Source organism: Lissotriton vulgaris, chromosome 2_1 (assembly GCF_964263255.1).
Source record: "Lissotriton vulgaris chromosome 2_1, aLisVul1.2, whole genome shotgun sequence".
Lineage (NCBI taxonomy): Eukaryota > Metazoa > Chordata > Amphibia > Caudata > Salamandridae > Lissotriton > Lissotriton vulgaris.
In genome coordinates, this window is record NC_141687.1 from 1,967,511,166 (window position 1) to 1,967,531,148 (window position 19,983).

The following is a 19,983-nucleotide window of genomic DNA, read 5'->3' on the forward strand; positions in this document are numbered from 1 at the left end:
AAGAAACCTATGGCAGATCCTAAAATCCCTGCTAACTTTAGGCCGATTTCATTACTACCTGTATTTTCCAAGGTAATGGAACAACACATCTACCAGCATTTAGCCCAGTTCGTTTCAACAAACAATCTGTTACATTATTCCCAGTCGGGATTTCGCCCAGGATTCTCAACGGAGACTACACTTTTGGGAGTCACGGAGAATCTTAGCCTCATGCTCGACAGAGGGGACACTGCCGCACTGATTCTATTAGATCTCAGTGCGGCCTTTGATACCATCTCCCACGCCATCTTACTCAGAGCATTGGGCACCCTAGGCATTGGTGGCAAAGCCCTGAAATGGCTGGAATCTTTCCTGGCCGATAGGACCTTCCAAATCTTTTCCCAGTACTCGACATCTAAGATCCATGCCTCCCCCTTTGGAGTGCCCCAGGGTTCAATCCTTAGCCCTCTACTTTTTAATCTATATGTTACCCCGCTGGCCTATATCGCGGAGCATGCAGGGCTCACGCTGTTTACTTACGCGGACGATTCGTAGATTGTCTTTTCCCTTTCACAATCGGATCGGTCACCCACCTCCCTCCTTCAGTCGGGACTTAATGAAATAGCCACATGGATGAACCAAAATTTGCTCAAGTTAAATGGGGGGAAAACGGAGATTCTCGTCCTTGGGAACAAGCATGATCTGTGGTGCTCCAAGCATTGGCCGACTGTAATGGGCCCCATTCCACCTGCATCTACACACGTCCGCAACCTGGGGGTGACCATAGATCAGGGGCTTACAATGCAGAGGAAGCTTTTGTGGATGCTGCCTGCCGATACCCAGAGGTCGGTGGTCAACCCTTTGGTGACCTCCCGGTTGGATTACAGCAATGTAGTCTACCTGGGGGCTACCAAGGCAATCACCAGGCGCCTCCAAATGGTCCAGAACGCCGCGGTGCGATTACTTTGCGGCTGCAAAAGAAACTAACCTATTTCAGGACTTCTTAGGGAACTTCATTGGCTCAGAGTGGAGAGCCGGGCGAAGTTCAAAGCTCTAAGCTATATGTATAAAATTAAAGCAGGCATGGCTCCAAAATATTTGAAATCACTGGTTAAGACATACTCCCCAATACGCACACTGCGGTCGTCCACCCAAGAACTTTTCTGTGTGCCCAAGGTCAGACTCGCAAGAATGGGCGGGAGGTCCTTCGCCTTTTTGGGTCCTAGGCTCTGGAACTCCCTCCCGTTGGCCATTCGCGCCGAAAGCTGCTACGGCCACTTCCGAAAAGCAGTTAAAACCTGGTTGTTTAACCAATAACCCACGATTCATTGGTCTGTGGCTCTTGTCTCCGTTAGCGCCGGGAAACCCTACCTGGGTAGCTGTCGCGCTTTATAAACTGAAAAAATAAATAAATAAATGTATTCCTTCCCTCACTGCACATTGTTGTTGCTCCTGTATTTTTTATTTATTGTTTATTTTTGGTTTCTTGGCGCTCCTTGTGCGCGCCCCTGCCCCTCTGTGCCCCCCCTGCTCCCCGCTTCCCGCCGCTGCTCCCCAGCGGCCCGCCCCCTTTTTCAGTCTGTACCCCTGCCCGCCCTGTGGCCTCCCCGCTCCCGCCTCCCAGCTGCCCCTCCCTCCCACTTGGCCTCTTATGGAGGTCGCGCGGCACAAGTGAGCATGATCCGACCCCAGGTCACTCCCCACGCCGCTTGACTCCTCTGGGACCCGAGTGCTGCCGAGGGTTCGCCGCTGGTGTGCCCCGGGTTTTGTATTCCTTTTCTCCTCACTGTTCATTGTATTCCTTATTTATTTATTTATTTGCTTGTAATGCGCCTGAGTCAATTCCCGAAGGGATATCTCTGCGCTGTTGCTTGCATTTAGACAGTTTACTGTATGAATTGAAGCTGAAGGGGAGAGATTAAATAGATTTTATGGCAAGGTAAAGAGGTAAGTTTTCAGTTTTTTCCTAAATGGTTCTAGATTCTTGATCTGTTTCAGTTCGGTGGGTAGGGAGTTCCAGAGGATAGGTCCTTTGTAAGACAGGGCTCGACCTCCCTGTCTGGCTCTTCTTATCTTTGGGACCTGTAGCAGTAGATGGTTGCTAGAACGTAGTGTACGTCCAGGGGTGTATGGTACAAATTTTTCTTTTAGATATTTGGGGCTAGTACCAAACAGGCATCTGTGTATCATGTTACAGATTTTAAATTTGATGCGCTGCTTTACTGGAAGCCAGTGAAGTTGGCGAAGTAAAGGGCGGGAAGGCGTTCTGGGAGGAGCATTGACGGCCAGTCTAGCTGCCGTATTTTGGACAACCTGAAGTTTATCTAGCTGTTCTTCATTTGCCGATAAATATAGTCCGTTGCAGTAGTCCATTCTGCTTATTATAAGGGTTTGGATGAGAGTTTTTCTATGATTATCTGGCAGAAATGGAAAGACGCGTCGCAAAAGCCCCACCACATGGAGGCAAGCACCTGCCACTTGAGTGGTGTGCTCCTTGAGCAGGAGCGCCTGGTCTAGTTTGACGCCTAGGTTTTTTGCTATTGGTTTGGGGTTGGGAACAGGGCCTAGCTCCAGGGGCCACCATTCTGGGTACCATAGTAGAGTCGCCCCTCCAAACAGCATGACCTCGGTTTTGGACACATTGCATTGAAGAAAATTTTGAGCCATCCAATGTGCTACTGCTCTCATCCCGTCAGCAAATGATGACTGAATTGCTGGTGTGAGAGTTTGAAAGGGAAACAAAAGCTGGGTGTCATCAGCGTATGACACCGGAGTGAATCCGAAGGATCTTATCAGATTTGCTAAGGGGGCCACATAAATGTTAAAAAGCGTGGGGCTAAGGCACGAGCCCTGTGGCACTCCCTTAGTTAGCACTCTTGATGGTGAAGAATGAGAGCCCAGTCTGACACCTTGAGTTCGGCCAGAAAGAAAGCTTTGCAGCCATGATAGGGCCGTTCCTCCTACCCCCACATCACTCAGTCTTTCGAGGAGAAGTTCATGTGATACCGTGTCGAAGGCAGCGGATAAATCTAACAGCACTAAGATCACTGATCCCCCCCTATCCAGTGACATCCTGATGTTGTCGGTCCTTCCCTCACCGCACATTGTTGTTGCTCCTGTATTTTTTATTTATTGCTTATTTTTGGTTTCTTGGCGCTCGTTGTGCGCCCCTGCCCCTCTGTGCCTCCCCCGCTGCTCCCCTGCGGCCCGCCCCTTTTTCCTTCTGTACCACTGCCCGCCCAATGGCCTCCCCACTCCCGCCTGCCCCTCCATCCCACTTGGCCTCTTACGAAAGTCACACGGCGCAGGTGAGCGTAACCTGACCCCAGGTCACGCCGCTCGACTCCTCTGGGACCCGAGTGCTGCCGAGGGTTCGCCCCTGGTGTGCCCCGGGTTTTGTATTCCTTTTCTCCTCACTGTTCATTGTATTCCTTCCCTCACTGCACATTGTTGTTGCTCCTGTATTTTTTATTTCTTGCTTATTTTTGGTTTCTTGGCGCTCCTTGTGCGCCCCTGCCCCTCTGTGCCTTTCCCGCTCCCCGCTTCCCTCCGCTGCTCCCCCGTGGCCCGTCCCCCTTTTCCTTCTGTACCCCTGCCCGCCCATTGGCCTTCCCCGCTCCCGCCTCCCAGCTGCCCCTCCCTCCCACTTGGCCTCTTATGGAGGTCGCGCAGCAAAGGTGAGCGTGACCTGACCCCAGGTCACTCCCCACACCACTCGACTCCTCTGGGACCAGAGTGCTGCAGAGGGTTCGCCGCTGGTGTGCCCCGGGTTTTGTATTCATTTTCCCCTCACTGTTCATTGTATTCCTTCCCTCACTGCACATTGTTGTTGCTCCTGTATTTTTAGTTTTGTGGCGCTCCTTGTGTGCCCCAGCCCCTCTGTGCCCCCCCGCCGCTGCACCCAGTGGCCCCACCCCCTTTTCCTTCTGTACCCCTGCCCACCCATTGGCATTGGCCTCCCCGCTCCCGCCTCCCAGCTGCCCCTCCCTCCCACTTCACCTCTTATGGAGGCCACGCACCTGGTGCGCCGAAGGTGCGCCAAAAGCAAGCCCATCTGCGCCCGGTCCGCGCCCAGCGCCAGAACCCCTGGGCTCCGCCCCCCCCGCAACGCCAGACTGCACTACGACTCCAGCACCCTCCACGCACTCAACACCGAACGAGACCACCCCTGCTACCGAGCCACCCCGAAGCGCACCCAAGGACCCTTCGCCTGCCGGAACTGCAGATTCACCTGATCCTGATGGACAAAGGAGAAACAGCCGCTCTCATCCTCCCGGACCTATAAGCAGCCTTTGACACAGTCTGTCACCGCACCCTATCAGCGCGCCTCCATGACGCCGGAATTCAAGAGAAGGCCCTGGCAAGGACCACATCCTTCCTCTCCGGCAGAACCCAGAGCGTCCGTCTCCCACCCTTCCGCTCGAAACCCACCAAGATCATCTGCGGCGTCCCACAGGGATCCTCCCTCAGCTCTACGCTGTTCAATATCTACATGGCACCGCTCGCCCACATCGCATGACAACATAACCTCAACATCATCTCCTACGTCGACGACACCCGGCTGATCATATCCCTCACCGAAGATCCCACACCGCCAATGCCAACCTCCACAGAGGAATGAAGGTCGTAGCCGACTGGATGAAGGACAGCAGACTGAAGCTGAACTCAGACAAGACAGAGGTCCTCATGCTCCACCGGATCTTCAAATGGATCCCTTCCGACACGAGGAAAACCGTCACCCAGGCCCTCATCACCAGCAGACTCGACTACGGGAACACCTTCTACTCAGGAACAACAACCAAGCTCCTGAGACGACTCCAACGAATCCAGAACGCCTCGGCACGACTGATCCTCGACATCCCCCGACGCAGCCACATCACACCCCACCTGTGAGGCCTGCACTGGCTCATCCTCAACAAGAGGATCACCTTCAAACTCCTCATCCACGCACACAAAGCCCTACACAACGCCGGACCCACATACCTCAATAACCGTCTCAGCTTCCACACCTCCATCCGAAACCTCCGCTCAGCCAACCTTGCCCTCGCCACAGTTCCTCGTATCCGGAAGACCACTGCCGCGCGGCAGATCCTTCTCCTACCTTGCCGCCAAGACCTGGAACGCTCTCCCCACCAGCCTACGACAGACGCAGGACCTGCTGGCCTTCAGAAGACTCCTCAAGACCTGGCTCTTCGATTAGTAGCGGCGCCCCCTCACCCCCCCAGCGCCTTGAGACCCTCACGGGTATGTAGCGCGCTTTATAAATGCAGTGATTGATTGATTGTTAGTCAAAATGCCATGGTAAGGGAGTACCAGTGTTTGTCCCATTTTGTACTCCCAATATTCCTTTTTTGCAATGTTTTGCTAAACAGGGGCAACCCCCAGCTCAGACCACAGAGTACCACACCCCACCCGTTGTAAAATATCTTTGACATATGTAATCCAGGGGATTCTTCCTGATCCGAGGATGCCTAGCACTTCCTTAAGGCTTTTCGGTAGGAGTGTAACGCAGGTGAAGCCCAAATTAGTCACAAATAAAGAATGGACCTGATCTCCTCCCCCTCTGTAATTGGCTTAAGTCCCACGTCTAGCCTAATTGAGAGTAGCAGAGTGCTGGGAGGGAGTCCCAGTAGTTGTCACAAAAAATTATTTTCAGAGACTAATAGTTTTGTCATTTCCATATATCATCATAACTCAGCCCCTTAAAGGGAGGCTCCCATGGACTGCGATTTGTCAATCTGAATGACAGGCGTGATTGGGCAATATTGGGAGCCTAGTTGAATTGTAAATAGCGCCCCAGTGTGCTGTATTAGTTTTAACCTGTGTTTTTCAATGTGACAACCCCAATCCAGGTCCTCAGTGAGAGTAAATCCAAGATAATAAAAAACCCTCCCACAATCAAGGGGGATTCCACCGAGCTTGGGGTTTTGTCTGATAGAATGGGCAAGATTTATTATGAATTATAGGTGTTAATTCATAAGCAACTTAATGGTGCCCATGTTACTTACATTAGAATATTGAAATGGCAAATTAGCCCTGCAAGGATACAAACATATGCTTCACTGCTTACATGCAGAGGTTCACAGTAGGTGCGTAACTCACTGAACTATTTACCAGAATAAGATCTTGGCACGAGAGCCACTGGAATAATGCATTTTGGTATCTTACGAGTGATTATTGATTTGCTACACTTACCAAATAATCTCTCACTTGCAGAATAATTTGTAGATTTTAACAAAAAATGTTGTTTCTAACTCAAAGAAATCAAAAGATACCAAAAGCACTGCTGTGCGTTTTGCTGCACAACGGAGGCCAATTGCAAAGGTTAACTGCTCATCTTTCAGTTGGGGATTGCTCTGTGTAGGCGTTAGCCTGATACTTAACGATAAAACTTTTGTCCAGATATTCTGAACATGATTAAAAAGGTCAAAATAAACGTGTAATACTAACACAAGTTGTACTGCATCAAGCCACAAAATGTGCGGTTTATTTCAGCATAATTTAGTCAACTCTGACGCAAAATGTGGTGCTACATTGCAAATTATTCTCATTGCCCTGCCGGGAGTTCTACAACAAACAGTTAGACCTGACCACCTTTGGCATGGTATTCACCCAAACATTTTGCCTTTACCACCCTGCTGAACCTGTTTTGTTGGTATTATGACTGTGCAGTTTCGCCCTGCCAATCAGCGGTAAAGTGCTTGTGCTGTCACCCTTAAACATGGTCAAATTTGCCTACTCATGCTTGACACAGTTAATTTACTTAAAGGTCCTTTATATATATATGGTGCTACCTGTATTCAGGGCCTGTAAATTAAAGGATAACAGTGGGCTGCAGCACTTGTGCCATCCACTAAAGTAGTACCATAAAAGATGTCTAACTAAGTCTGTCACTGCAGCCTCTGATGCAGTTTTAAACTACCATTTCAACCTGTCTATTTTAGTACACACACAGGATACATATATGTCTAAACGTGACAATCACGTTATGTCGATTGGCTGCATTCGCGATGTGAAAAGATACATTCGTATTTAGACATCCATTGGGTTACTATTCCCTCTTGAGATGGATCAAAATTGAATTCAAATCTGGAATCATTACCAGTTTTTTAAATGTAATAGCTTAGACTTGTTTCCCCCTTTTTTTCACCACTCCAAGATGGCGGTTACCTTATACGTCACGTATACAGTGTTTATTTAAACACGCCTCCTTTCTACATGGCGTTTGATATCAAGTAACTGACACAGAGACGCTGTGGAGAGATAGTCATAAATGCTGGCCCGCACTCGACTAAGCTTTTATTATGTTTGTTTTGGACTTTTTAGTTAATGAAAGGATGACACTTATCATACATGTTACAGTCATCATTTGGGGCTGGGTGGACTGAGTCTACTTTCACCATGTTTACTTATCAGTAAATCACATAATCCTAAATCCCTAGTCCCCCTCAAGATGGACTACTGTTAAATCATAATCTGGCTTTCCTACTAAAGGTGGCATCCAAGATGCACAGAGAGCAACAGGTTTTGATTCCTGTGTTCTTTGCCAGGGAAGAAGAGCTTTTTTCATTTGTTGGCTGTCAAGAGAGCAGTGGGAATGTATCTCCAGAGATGTGAGAGTTATAGAATGTCTGAATATTTCTTTGTCACTTTTTGGAGGAATCAATCAAGGCCACAAGGTTTCTAACAGGGCTCGAGTCGGGGTACCATGCGGGTGGACGGCGTCCCCCCACTTATTTTACTGGGTGGACGCCGTCCCACCTGCCAAACAGCTGTACTTCACTCTTTGGCCTCTCTGGGACGAGATCGAAGCTCACAGCACGCTGTTCACGCGCTGGCTTCTCAGATGCAATCGCATCTAAGGGGTGAGCGAGGGGAGGCAATGAGCCAGATGGTTCAAGCCACCTTTCGTGACGTCACTTCCTGCCGTGACGTCAATTCCGGTGACAGCGTCCCCCCACTTCTTTTTTTAGGACTTGTTCCCTGGTTTCTAATGCTACGTCACAGTCATTACAACTCACCATAACCACCCTGACAGCTGGTCTTCATGTGGCTTGGTATGATCGGGAATTGATGTGGGTAAAAGGGGTATTTTTACTACCCTACGAAGGTGGGGTTTACCCCAAAACTTCCTGTTTTTTCTCCTGGTTGAGGTGAAGTTCACCTCAAAAGTATGGACTGTGAGGCGGACTAGGGATTTAGGATTATGAGATTTACTGGTAAGTAACCGGACATTTTGTTGCTGATTGTAATTAAGATAACAGCCCTTCAAGATACTGGTTCATTGTCCTGCAACGCATTTGCAGAAGACTTGGCTAGTACACACTGCACTTCTCGTGTTCCTGTGGCAGCTGAAGTATATCAAGGACTGCGTAATCTAGCAGACCAGGCCTAAAACTCCCTGTGCTGTCTTGCTGGAATTCAAACGTGTGACTTTGGGGTTAGATGCAGTGCTCAGCAGCAGACACGTTAAGCATTTATGATAAACATTTGACAAGCAGATATGGAAAATACCATATCGCAGTATCTAAAGTCCATTGTATGGCAAACTAAGAGCAGCCAAAGTTCGTATTTTGTTTATATTAATTCAGCGTTTCATTCTTACGTGCATAGAATAATCATCAGAGAAGCGGTGGTAACAAGTGGCATGCAAAAAGTTACAGCTTAACTTCAAAACAGTTGCAATAAGTCACACGTAAACAAAATGACCTACATACTTTAAAAAAAAGTGATGTGAAAGGGTATCACTTTCATGCGCGAATAGATTACATTTAACCTGAGTAATTTTCCCAATACTGTACCTGGTACTCTGAGAGTAACTCCTTGGACAGGAGACTAGCCGAGCCTCCCATTTTCAGAAAAGCAGACAGCCTCCTCTTAAACTTTAGCCGAAAACTTACGCCTAAAACAACGTCACCGACTCTCCTAACAACTAAACTAGACAAACTCGAACTTCCGCATATGACGTCACCAAGCAGAAAGGTACACATCGGTGAGACTTCACCCTTCAGTAAAACGAGAGAGAACAGCGTTGCAGTGGTTGGAATGCGTGATAACCTGGGATTGGACGCGGGAGAACTCTTGCTTCTAGATTGGCTAACTAATTCCTCGCTATCATTGGCTAGTGGGTGTCGCACATAGTAAAGTGTTTTTTGATTCGCTAGGGGATCGCATGCCAGATGTCACTTGTTGCAATGCTGAGCCGGTATCTATGAAAGAATTCGCTTTTGGTCAATGACAGACTACTGGGTTCCCTGACTTTGTTGAATGGCTTGACTTTACTTGTTCCTTGCTTTGGCTAACCTGATTCATCTCAGAAGACGTGAACGGGGACGGTGCTGCTGGTGCGTAATCTCTTAACTCTAATCACTAGTATATGCAGTAGATCTTTGTACTCTCTACCATTCCCATGTGACTCTTTGAGTATATCCATTCGTTTCCCTTCCTTATGTATATAGAAATAACTTTAATCACTAGTATATGCAGAAGACCTTAGTACTCTCTACCACTCCTATGTGACTTTTAGAGTATATCCATTCGTATCCCTTCCTTATGTATATAGAGATAACTCTAATCACTAGTATATGCAGTAGACCTTTGTACTCTACCATTCCTATGTGACTCTTAGAGTATATCCATTCGTATCTCTTCCTTGAGTGACTTTACTATTTGTACATTTGCAATTTTTCTTTCTGTTTGTATCTCTTCCTTGTGTGACTTGTTTGTATCTTTTATGTAACGCATGTAATCCTAAATCCTTATGGTTTGCAACTGGTTCTTATATAAACCGCTCTGACACCTTCGGGTAAAGTTCGCGCTATATAAAATCGCATTAAATACAAAAATCCTGTCTAGACTTGCTCTCCACATTTTATTTCAATACATACTTTTAATATTTATGTTTTCAGTCTGCCTGAAGCACAAGAAGCCGTAGTAACTATTGTGCTTCCGAAACAAGTCATTGAAATGCTTGAGGAACAACGTGGGACGTTTATGTTTTGGTTCTTGAAACCGAGCGTTTTCCTTTATTAATTGTAATTTATTATATAGTGCCCTGATGAGTCGTTGTAGCACTTTTCGGCTATTCGGGCGCTACTCCGAACCTAAAAAACAATTAGTGGTGGATTAGTATAGGGGAATATGAGTTTTTTTGAGCTGTGGAATTGCAAGCCTGTTAGTTGGATTGCTTAGGATAATGGAGGGACAGAAGAAGGAAGAATATAGAAAGTGTTATTTGGGACATCGTAGTAGTAAGATGAGGTTTGGGATGAGTAAAAGCATGATGGAGGAGGGAAGAGTCTCTAGAAAGGGATTAGGGAGATCATAGTAGTAAAAGGAGGCTTAGGGTGAGCCTAGGAGGGAAGAGTCTAAAAAGTTCTATTGCGCTTCTTAAAAATAGGACTCGGGAGAAAGTAACTTCACTAATCACTCCTTGTATTTGAATGTTTTTATGTTTATCAAATTTGAATTGTATGAAGTGTGCCAGGGCCCCCGATGGTAAATTGTACGGAGTGTGCCCCGACTGTACATGAGGACCAGGCCTGGCAAGTTGCCAGCAATCATACATTCACACAGTGTCACTAGTATGGGTGGGAGACCCCGTGAGTTCTGCGACCCTTTTATTTATAACCTCTGGCCAGAGCGTGACGTGAGCATCTACATCTAGGGCACAGGCCCCTACACAGTGGCCTGGTGACTCGCTACACCAAGGATGGGTAGTGACCACTGGGGTTGCACTCTTGTATTGAGTTTTCTATTGTATTATATAGCACTTTTGTCGTCTGGGGCGCTGAAGCCCTTGCCTACATGGGTGAACACTACATCATGGAGGGTGTGCGGTTGGAAGGATGTTGTCTTTGTTTTGATCCTGTATGAGAAGTGTTTCTATGTGGTGCGGTCCCCGCATTATGGAGCAGTGTATTGGATGATGAAGTGTGAGAGACAGACCCACAGTTTGTTTTTCAGTATGCTGGTTGCTTTGAACTGCTCTGGAGGTCTCTTTATGGTATTTTATATGATATAGTCTGCTCAGCTGGTTACTGCATTGGGTTGTCCAATCTTAGGTTTTGTGTATAGTTGTAGTCCTGAGGTGGCATGGTAGGAGGGAGAGAGCAATGGAGAGATCTGTTGGGATATAATGAAAATCCATACCAAGGTGACCACAGTTGCGTGTGTTGTGACAATTTACCATTCTATCATGGCACTTAACCATGTTAGAATCATTGGTCGAAGTGGGCAGGATTGCAGGGCCACAATGCACCCATACTTTTCAAATTTAAGTAAACAGTACCCCTTCTGCTTTGTAAAAAGGCAACCGTCCCGGGACGGTTTATTTCGACAATTGAAATGCTTGAACTGAAGCATAAGGCAGGGAGTCTCCTGTGCTGTGAAACTGAGGGAGGGGCATACAGCAGAATAAGCCTTCATTCCAGGGTGCCTGCTTGCCTGAACGAAATGTAAATGTGCGCACCTAGTCAATCTGCAAATGTAAAGGGTGCTTGGAAGCCAGTATTGCCTTAAATTGGTGGAATCGCTTGAAGTTTCCTGATGACACAGATGTATTCATTTTGAGTGGTATTGCAAAGGAGTTACCAGCTGAGCTGTGAAATGTGTGCTTTTAAAGGACAGCTACAAAGAAAAGTGCACAACTTACAATCTGGGTATTACTCCTTTTTTTTGGAAGCACTTTTTTTATCTTAAACCCTTTTGCGCATTTTGTAGCATCCTGTCTTATAGTGCATGTAATGCTATTTTAAAATAATGACTTGCATATTCACAGTGCTTTCTCTCACAGACTGGAACCCCGTGGCGCTAAAAATACACAAGTCATTTATTCTCCAGTGCACCAACCAGGATTCAGTTCTGTGGATCTCTAGTCACAGATCTCTGCAGTGCATTAATTAATAAAGGATTCATAAAGTACGATAGTGCATTTTCCAATGATTAACATCACATGCATTTCATTTTCATATAAACTGTGCATTAGTTTGTATGTAATTACCTGGAGGTAAAAAACGAAAAAAGTTACAGAATATTTTGCTTTTAACCAAGCATTTGACCCCACCCACATGCTCATTCACCTTGCCATCATTGTGCGCAGCATCACAGTCCCCATACTTTTGTTAATGCACTTCAACCACTGGTTAGAACAATATATACAAGTAAAAAGAAAACAATGTGCTCACAAATGCCAAAAGGAAACCAAGTGGCCCAGTAGCACTTTGCAGCAGCATAGTTTCGCAGGTCCCTGTGTGACAAGTTAAGACAGTCTTGTTTTTTTCCTAGAGCTCTGGGACTTGTAGTCCTGGCTTTTATACTCTGTTAAATAAGACTACAAGTCCAAGAATATTAAGAAAAAAAACAGGACTGGCCTAGCTACTCATAAGTGGACTTGGGGCCTTTGAAAAAATAAATAATTGAACAAGCTGTATGGGGAGCAGGGAATTTAAAAAGGAAGTTCGTTGAGCCCAGTAGCATATTTCAGCTTCCGGGTCATATTAAAAAAAAAAAAAAGACCCAATTAAAACAGAAATGAATATGGGAATAGAGCAAGCAAACACATGCCCTCCCACAAAGTGCTGATACCTATAGAAAAGAGTCCACTAAAGGCAGCAGTGGAAGAATACAACGCATCCAGGTAGATGGCGAGACCAAAATACTCACAGGCAGAACAAACAGAATAATAGGGAGGGAAACCATTGAAGCAAGAATATACACCAGAGATAACCAATAAAGCCATCCAATCATAAAATACGTGACTGATCCTAACCTGCTTTAAGTAGATGATCTGTATTGGAAACAATAGGCACTTCAAGTGAAGAACTTTCCAACCAGTTTCTCATGATTATCATTGCTATGAGATAAAGTACATGTACTGTGTTCTTCCCTTCTCCCATTTCAGTGTGATTCCAAGAATGATCAAACGTTATCAACTAGGTGCCATCAAATACGATACTGTTAGTTTATAACACAGTGATCAAGTGTGCAACCGAGGCATGGGACAGTTGAGGGTAAATTAGATGGGTAACTTGGGGAACATGGATCATTGAATGGGGAGGAGGAGATGCTGGTGCCTGGATTCTATCGAGTACAGCCCAAATTATTACACCAAATATTCTACACACATACACAATTGAAGGTCTATGGCTCTCATTTGATCAGATTTGTGACATAGTGGATGCAGGCATAAAGTTGACTTCTTGCATATATGGTGGGGATTCTTCTGCACTAAGGTATTTTGGGTGAGGGTGGATACCTGTCTAGGATTAGATGTGGAGACTGGCATAAGAGTCAAAACAATGCCACCTGGCGTATGTACAAACATGAGAAGATGCTCTGCAACTCCTGCTTAGTGGCAGCTAGGCACGGCATAGCTAACCAGTGTTTGCTCCTCCTTGCTGCTTTTGAGTGTTACCTGAGAATGTTTCCCTGGTTTTGTTTTATGGTCTACATTGCATCTGTATTGTCATGTTATTATTTTTACAGTATGATCTCTTGGTGTCTGGTTTACATTGTGTCCTTTTTGTCATTTTGACTGTTTTACCTCCTAATTATGTTGATGTTTTCTGCTGTTCCCACCACCCAATTCCTGCAGTTTTTTCTCCCTCCCGCTGGTCCCGCCCACCACCTCTCGGCAACCCTTCCACCTCCCAGGGCTTACTTAATGGCGGTTGCAGCGCGACTCCATTGAGCAGGTCCCAGTGTCTGCACCCCTAGCTGCTTCTGAGTGTTGCCTGAGATTGTTTCCCTAGGGTTTTTTCTGGTGAATATTGCATCTATTTTATTTGATCATTTTTACTGCCTGATCTCTTGTTTTCTGGTTATACTGCATCTGCTTTGTTAATTGCACTGTTTTACTGCCTGATTCCTTTGTTGTTTTTCTGCCTTTCCACTCCCTTGCCCGATTCCCGCTGATATTTCTCCCTTCCCCCGGCCATGCCCACCACCTCCCAGCATCCCTCCTGCCTCCCAAGACTATTTAAATAAGGACACAGCGCGACTGAGCAGCAGGTCCGCCAAAGGCAAGCCCCATCTGCGCCTGTCACAAGCACCTGGAACTCTGGTTCTTCCACCCCGCACAGGTACACCACAGCAGACCTCCAAGCCCTGGATCCCAGGGCGCATTGACAACAACTGCTGCCGCGCATCTCACGCACCACCAAGGACCATTCTCCTGCCAGCACTGCTGCTTCACCTTAAACACTAAAATAAACAACACCACCGGAAACCCTGCCAACACGGCTGCGTCCACCACACCGAGCGAGAATGCCGTGGCACAATCACTCGGCAAACAAGCCACTGAGATCTGGGACTCGATTTCTTCCCTCACCACGGACGTCATCTTCCTCACAGAGACCTGGCTGACTCCGCATCCACCCTTGATATCCCCATCGCCACTCCAAAAGCGACAAGATAACGCAGTGGGACTGAACCAATAAACATCTCGGAACCCAAGAAGATTATCTGCAGCGTCCCCTAAGGATCATCCCTCAACCCCACCCTCTTTAACACGTACATGACCCCACTGACCAACACCGTCTTATCACAGGGACTCAACATCATCTCCTACGCCAATGACACCCAGCTCATCCTCTCTCTGTCAGAAGACCTCTCCACCACCAGAGCCAACTGCCACAGCTGTATGATAAACGTCACCGACTGGATGAAAGACAACTGTCTCAAGCTCAACACGGACAAGAATGAGTTCTCATCTTTAGAAACAACACCTCGCCATGGAACAACACATGGTGAACTGCTAAACTCGGACATTCCCCTGCCCAGACGGACCACGCCACAACCTCAGCAACTTCTTGGACTGCAATCAATCTATGAAGAAACAGGTACATGCAGTCTCATCCACACCCTACTCATGCTCGTCAAGATCTTCAGGTGGCTCTCAGCCAACGCCAGAAGGGCTGTCGCACAGGCCCTGGTCACTAGCAGGCTGGACTATTGGAACACACTCTACATAGGAATCCGCACATTCCTCCTGAAGAGACTTCAGACGATACAAAACTCCGTAGCAGGACTCCTCTTTGACTTCCCCAAATGGACCCACATCACACCACAACTCAAGAAGCTACAATGCTTCCTATCCAGAAGAGATGGCAATTCAACATGTTGGCCCACTCATTCACAGCCCTGCACCACGAAGGACCAGAATATATAAACAAATGCATGATCTTCCACCAACAGATCAGACCCATTCGATCCGCCTCCCTATTCCTCGCAGACACCTTTCCCTGCCCAGATCCGCCAAACCAAAAGCAGAGGATGTTCCTTCTCACGCCTGGCTGCGGAAGCTTGAAACAAACTTCCCTTGCATGTAAGTATCGCTCCAGGAATTCAGGAAAGGACTCGGCACCTGGATCTTCAAATTAATATATCACCACAAAGCAGTTGGCCACTCCAGCACCTTGAGACCCTCGCAGGTGATTTGCCACGCTCTAAAAATCCCTGATTGATTGATAACTTCTTTTAAGCACTGCTTCCACTTAGGCTTGTAAGGTGGTGGAATAACAATTTAGTCAATTGATTTGTTTCCAGTGGTTTCTAATTATATTTCCTATTTTCATCAAATCTTCATCTGCTTTCAAGCAAATGAAGTATAGTAGGTGATAATATTTAACAATTATTGACTCTGCTAGTTGTGCAGTTTATAGACTAGTCAGATATGTTGGCATAACATTCTTTTCTCATCACTTTGCACAGCAATTATTTATTTTTGGAAATGGCTACACTTATTAATAATTATTAGTTTAAATAATGCTTTACCTCTCAGTGCTCGTTTCTTCTGACCATTGTAAATAACATGTGTTACTGTTACCAAATTGATAGTCCTTTTATCTAGCACAATTGAAAGGATCACAGGTTGAATTAACCTTGCTGAAGTCTGAATTCATGCCCTGCAGGTCACATAGGATGTAAACAATGCATGCTTACTTTGTTGAGCCATCAGCCTGGCCCACTTTTAAACCCTTGTCACTGAGAAAGTTCTGGAAATCGGTTGAAGTCCATTAAGTTTCCAAGTAGCTGAGAGGCTGCCATCCTTGAGTGATGAGAATCCTGCGAATTCTGTAACAATGAAAAGACAAAAAAGTATGATAAGATTTCAGACTGGTGGGTGTCATTGAAATTTATCATCATCATAACTTTATTTTGATCACAGACGATCTTAAAAAGTACATAGAAAAAAACACATTAAGATAGATAAAAGATAAAAACCATAATTAAAAGGAAACCAATCTTCTATATATACAGATAAAAAAACATTAAAAAGATTTCATACTATATATTTTGAGCATTTTGATCCATAAAGTTTGCCAATATTTGGGAAAACCAAACACTATTACTCTACGAGTATCTGTGGATAGATTGACAATCCTTCAATTATTATGCTGAGAGAATCTGGATTTCAAATAAGACAAACAGGCGCTAACATTATCCAGTGCACAGGGCTATCTTCCTCTTTTTGTTACCTGCTCACAACAAGGAAGTTATTCACCTCTTAGTAAATTAAAGTAACAACCATAAAGGAATCATAACGTGCTTTGGGGGGTCTTTTAATTCTAACGCCCTTCATTACTCGTTTGATAAGATAGTTACTACCTATTGCTAGATTATTCGCATGCCCAGATGAAATCGCAGATCTATAACAGTTAATGGTCCTATAAGAGAGACCAGAGTTAAAAAGGGCTGCAAAATAATGTGCTATCTGTTGAACAGGGACCTCCACAGGATCCAAACTCCTCTCCAAACACCAACTGCACCATTTTATTCCGCACACCCTTATATCTTTTCCCGGTTCCACGAGCCCAGGATTCATCTAAGAAGTTCTTAGCTTCTGATGAAAGGTCTGAATATCTATTAGGTCCCCTGACATCCTCCATACAAGAAGGTTCATTTTCCCCTCCAAAACCAAAGGGTGTTCCTCTCCCTCTGGGTCCTGAAGCAAGCACAGGGATGCTGGAACTAGACAAGGAATATCTATAGCTAGTTCCATCACTCCCAGCAACCACACCTGGGATTTCCAGAAGGGAGTCACAAGGATGATACTGTCAGACTCTACTCTCACTTCTACAGGACTACCTGGATTAAGGAGAAAGGGGGGAATGCATAGGTTATGTATGTGATCTGTATTGAAATCAAGATACTCTCTGCATATTAAATGGAGAATCGTTCTGTCACTACAAGACCGGAGGCTACCATTATGCATGTTGGGGCAGCAAATAAAAGTATATGCATAATGATAGCCTCTGGTCTTGTAATGAAATTCTGAATACACTAGATAGTGGCCGGAGGGAATTATCCACTTGCCCCTCAAGGACTTGTAATGGGTAAAAAAGAATAGATAGTTGACTAAGGATTCAAGACTTTCTTTACACGCTGGACAATTGACATCAAAGGGAACATTAATTTGCCACTTACTGCAAAACTGTTTGGTGCGTAGGGTCTTATATCTAAATTGTAGAACTAATTTACGTGCAGGGGTGGAACAATTACATCAATCGTTTCCTCAAACAATGGAACAGGTTTAAAGTTAATAAATTTGTGTGCCAGAGTGCCCATCAGTTTTATTACCTCTTTCGCCGAGATTGATTCCCAGTAGACAGTTTTCACCCTACTCTTTAGTATTAAGCACAGCTTCTCAGGTTTATTATGCCAATAAACCTCCATCCCTAGTTTCCTCAATAGATCTCTGAAATTTCTAGACCATGTGATGGAGATTACCTGGGGCTCTTTCAAAAGGCCCATCATCGAAACTCGGTAAGGGGCAAGCTCACCAATTGACCACAGACGATGCCAAAACAATAGATGCTTATAACCTAACTTGTAGGCCAGTTGTCTTTGGGCCAGGTCCAGAAAAAGTGGGGTCAAGGTGGTACTACTTGGTAAACTAAAAGCGATCTTCTAAAATGGTTTTCTAGGGTGGTAAGACAATCCATGTTCCCTCTACCCCATAATCCAACCACATATCATACGCCCCTTAAGACTTTGATATTGTAGATTTCTAAAGGTGGGGCACTTTCCTGGACACGGTGCTTTTGTGAATCTTACTTATGTGAGTGGTCTGATGGATTAATGACAACTGTGCTTTCTCAATATGGGTTGTCTAAAATAGGTTTGGTGTTAAACAAATGCTCAGGTAGTCAAAGACAGAAACTTGTCCTAGAGTACTATTCCCTACATACATATGTCCATTGGGTGGCTTTGCAATTCCTTTACAAAATATCATAATATATTTTGTTTTAGCCTCGTTTAATTCCAGGCAAGCTCAATACAAAATAGTATAACATCATTTAGTAGCTGTTGGAGGTCTTGTGGGGTCTTTGATATTAGTAGGGTATCCTCAGTGAAGAGATGTGCATTGAAATTCTCAATTGTTGGGAATATTGGTGTCCCCCAGCTACTGCAATCTAAAACTGTACTTTCAAGCACATTGCGAGGGAAGATAAAGCTTTGCCAGCAATGTTCATTACTTTGGAGACCTGCAAACTGTGGATTCGTGGAATCTATCCACAGGGCTTAGAATAATGAGGTCACTAGGAAGGAGACATGCTACAATTTCTTGTCAGATACTGTGGCGGGTTAAAATACATCCACGGTTGTAAGTTCCACTCCCCCTCTCTTCTCTTAGGAGATTGTATTTAGCATTGAAAGGATAGGCAAAAGAGAGGCCGTTAGGTGGTGATGGTTTTAAGAGTGAAGTTTGTTTGAGAATTGCATGACTGTGTTATTTACGGTGCTAGAGACCAGGACGGTAGCAGCCAGTAAAAGGGTTTGCACATTATACTGGAGTGCAACTCTAAACTTTGAACAAGTGAATAGCGTATATTAATGAATATGGAAAGTAACCGTACCAGGGAATTCTTCACTTTATCTATTGACCCGACAAACTTTATGGTACAATACTCTTGTTCAACGTTTTTAACTGCAATCCTGCATTAAAACAGTGAATTTTTGCTTTAGCAAGCTTTAAAGTTAATTGGGCCAATCCTCATTGGTGACTTTGCAGTGATAGATGTGGTGGGTCCACTCAGATGGCCTTTAACCAAACTCAGTTACCTGAAAATTACTTTACCACAAACTGAGGCAGCATTTCATTCCAATAATAATAATGATCTCCAGGACGTTAATGGGAACCTAGCAAGGTGGGGCAACCTGCTTCTATCAATAATGAGCAAAAGTGCAATCATAAAATGGTGGTACTGCCTGCACTATTTTGTAAATCTACTGACTTCCCCCAATTCTATTCCCTGACGGGTATTCCAGGTTTTCAGCTTCAAGCTGAGGGGTATGTTTGTTCATTCAGGATACTGAGCCAAGTCGTCTGGGATGTGGATGGCTTTAGAATTGGATGACTTATGGTGACCAAAATGTTGCACTAATACTGGGTCCTCCAGCTGCAAGAAGAAAATTGCGTCTCCTTGAGAAGGAGAAACGTCCCCACCTAGCACACCATTAACAATTCTTAAATGTAGATTCCTTTGTAATGAGTACAATTTTGTCAAAGATAGTGAATCCAATCTTCATTTTTTATCCTAAAATTTCATCAATAGGTATAGTATTATCCAATCACACTATTAGGGTAAATATTAAACGGTTATACGTAATAACGCAACCGAATGCATTTCGGGACCAGACCTTCATCATGGTAAAATTCAAATTAATCTAGGTGCCCCCAAACAAAGGATCAATACTAAAAAAACGGGACAAATAGGTGAAAAACAGTGAAAAAGAAAAGATGTAATCACTCTGTGAATATAATCAGTGTGTGCCAGCCTAAGTTGGCCCAGAAAGACAAATTCATTGTGTAAATGTCAACAAATTAGGTTTGAAAAAAATGAACTCAATTACATAATGTGACCGGGAGAAATGCGATTTAAAATGATAAATGTAAAAAATTGAAACAAATAAATAAAGCGTCTCGAATTCAACAGACAAAGAATAAATAAACGCCTCAAAATGATCATAGTGTCAAAGCGACAATTACCTGTAGTTTTA

At 44.9% G+C, this 19,983-nt stretch overlaps 2 protein-coding genes across 2 annotated transcripts in view; one reads left to right on the forward strand and one right to left on the reverse strand.

Moving 5' to 3' along the window:
- CIB1 (calcium and integrin binding 1) overlaps positions 1-9,027 on the reverse strand; it is a 123,085-nt gene extending 114,058 nt beyond the window's left edge. The window contains exon 1 of the mRNA XM_086958160.1: positions 8,781-9,027. Coding sequence (XP_086814286.1) covers positions 8,781-8,969 — 189 coding nt within the window. The 5' untranslated portion in view covers positions 8,970-9,027. The remainder of the gene's footprint in view (positions 1-8,780) is intronic.
- Positions 9,028-9,151: 124 nt separating this feature from the next.
- The window catches only part of GDPGP1 (GDP-D-glucose phosphorylase 1), a 54,870-nt gene continuing 44,038 nt past the window's right edge, over positions 9,152-19,983 (forward strand). The window contains exon 1 of the mRNA XM_086958986.1: positions 9,152-9,323. The gene's annotated coding sequence lies outside the window, so the exon portion shown is untranslated. The remainder of the gene's footprint in view (positions 9,324-19,983) is intronic.